This window comes from Corvus brachyrhynchos, unplaced genomic scaffold (assembly GCF_000691975.1).
Source record: "Corvus brachyrhynchos isolate BGI_N302 unplaced genomic scaffold, ASM69197v1 scaffold114, whole genome shotgun sequence".
NCBI lineage: Eukaryota > Metazoa > Chordata > Aves > Passeriformes > Corvidae > Corvus > Corvus brachyrhynchos.
The window spans coordinates 5,000,139-5,002,540 of record NW_008238337.1 but is presented as its reverse complement, the minus strand read 5'-3'; the positions used below and the strand labels follow the sequence as shown (position 1 = coordinate 5,002,540).

The following is a 2,402-nucleotide window of genomic DNA, read 5'->3' as shown; positions in this document are numbered from 1 at the left end:
TTTAGCAGTCAGCTTGAGGCTGTGCAGCCTGGGGTGCCTGAACACATCTCCTGCCAGCAGGAAAACCCCTGCTGGCATCTGCAGGAAGAGATATTTTGCAGGGAAAGGAGAAAGAGCAAATCCAGGACTATTGTGGTGTCGGAGGCTTCTGAAGCCCCAAGCCCATGACATTCCCAGCACCACAGCACCTCGTGGCTCTGCTAAAGAGGTGACATTGCAGCTGAGCGAGCCCCATGGCTGGCAGTGGGACGGGTGCCAGAGCTGGCTGGCGCTGGAGCAGCGAGGCGTGCGAGCGTGCCAGGAGTACACAGCCGGGGCAGGAGGGACAGCAGAGTCCTGAGCTGACTCTGCAGGGTGAACACGTGGGGATCACCGGCTGGGCAGGGGTCCTGCTGCTCCCCAGCTGAGGAAGAGGAGCGCTGCGAGTGTTAGTGCCTGCTGCAGGTTTGGACACACACACACACATCAGAGAGCTTCCAGCCGGGAGCCCATGGATCAGCGCTGCCTCTTTGCGGGCCACAGTGCCTGGGCTGGGAGAAAAGTGGGAGCAGGGTGGTGGGGCCACAGCCCTTTTGGAGACCTTTCCAGCATCCTGCAAGCTGGCTGAGCAGGAGGGGAACTGCTGGGTGGCACCTGACCCGCTCTTTGCCGACCTCTCTCCCCAGCTGGGTGGCCTACGAGCAGGCCAACATGCGTGGGGAGATGTTCATCCTGGAGAAGGGCGAGTACCCTCGCTGGGACACCTGGTCCAGCAGCTACCGGAGCGACTGCTTCATGTCCATGCGTCCCATCAAAATGGTGAGTGCTGGGGAGCAGAGAGCCCCAGTGGGGTCTGCCCAGGGCCGGGCCGTGCTGCTCGGTGCCTTGCTGCAGCAAAGCTCCAGGGCTTCGGCCGCACCACCCAGCACCCTCCCTCCGTCTTCCCCAGGAGGCTGAGGACCACAAAATCTCCCTCTATGAGTCTGCTGACTTCAAGGGCAACAAGATGGAAATCCAGGAGGACGACGTGCCCAGCCTCTGGGCTTATGGGTTCTGCGACCGCGTGGGCAGCGTGCAGGTGCCCAGTGGAACGTAAGCCGGGCTGCAGCAGCGGCTGCTTCGTGCCAGGCTCCCTGTCCTCCCTGACCCACTGCTGCAGCTCTGAGCACCCGCACGGGCTCTCAGGCAGCCAGAAAGTGCTGCATGGCTGGTTTTGGTGGCGTGGCTGTTTCTGGTGGCGTGGCTGTTTCTGGTGGTTTGGCTGTTTCTGGTGGTTTGGCTGTTTTCAGTGATGTGGCTGTTTCTGGTGGCACAGCCCGTCCCCCAGGGGTTGGTGCCCAGCACAAGGAGGCCCTGATGGCCCCCTGAGCGCACCCTGGCTGCAGCCAGAGCCTGGAGCGGCCGACCCCGCTCAGGTGCTCTGTGTTTGCTTTTCCCGCAGTTGGGTCGGGTACCAGTACCCTGGCTACAGAGGCTACCAGTACCTCTTTGAGACCGGAGACTTCCGACACTGGAACGAGTGGTCTGCCTTCCAGCCGCAGATCCAGTCCATCCGCCGCATCCGGGACATGCAGTGGGACCAGAAGGGCACCTTCGTCACCCCCGACGCGCCCTCCGACTGAGCGTGCCGCCTGCTAGCTACGAGTCCCGGGCCCCGTGGGGCACCCCCGCCTCCCCTCGCGCTCGCCTGCCCAGCACTTTCCTTGTACATTGCACATTCCCTGGATGTACTCTACCTTGTGAGGCAAATTAAAAAAAACAGAAGATTAGAACTGCTCGGGGGTCGGTGGTGCATGAACGCGGCTCCGCTTGCCCGGGCTGTGCCAGCTTTGCGCTGGAGCCGGGTGGGACACGGTGGAGGGTGGTTTTTCCAGGGAATGGGTCCCATGCAGGACCTCCCCGCGCTGGGGCTGGGACACAGGAGAGCCGCGCTCTGCGAGAAGGGGGTGGCAGAGGCTCTGCAGCCCGACCCCACCATCCCCCGTGGGGACCTTCTCAGCTGGGGGGCGCAGGGTGCCCCGGGAGCGGCGGGACCAGGGCGGGCTCCTGGCTCCGTCCACGCCTGCGGGATCGGGGGGCAGCGGGGGGTCCTGGGTCCCTGCCGGTGGGACCCACCTGGGCACTAATTAACAGCCGAAATTGCAGTCGATCAAAGACCAATTCACTTTCAAGGAGGTTTTTTTTTTTTTCCCTCGGACACTGCCCCTCCCCACCGGGCACTTCCCTGCAGCCTCGTTCCCCCTTCCCATCCCGTTCCCTCCCGGTGGAGCACCTCGGGGTGACTCTTCCCTGCGCTCCCACGCCGCTAATTAGCGACGGCGGTGATTAATTACAGCAACAGCAGTGACGGCAGCGCTGCCGGGCGCTGCACACGGGCAGCACCGGGACGGGGGTGGGGACCGGGAATAACGGTGAGGCCGCGG

At 63.6% G+C, this 2,402-nt stretch overlaps 1 protein-coding gene across 1 annotated transcript in view; it reads left to right on the top strand.

Moving 5' to 3' along the window:
• The window catches only part of CRYBB1 (crystallin beta B1), a 3,735-nt gene extending 1,981 nt beyond the window's left edge, over nt 1–1,754 (top strand). Inside the window, exons 3-5 of the mRNA XM_008634082.2 lie at nt 666–798; nt 929–1,071; nt 1,421–1,754. Coding sequence (XP_008632304.1) covers nt 666–798; nt 929–1,071; nt 1,421–1,601 — 457 coding nt within the window. The 3' untranslated portion in view covers nt 1,602–1,754. The remainder of the gene's footprint in view (nt 1–665; nt 799–928; nt 1,072–1,420) is intronic.
• Nucleotides 1,755–2,402: the final 648 nt, after the last annotated feature.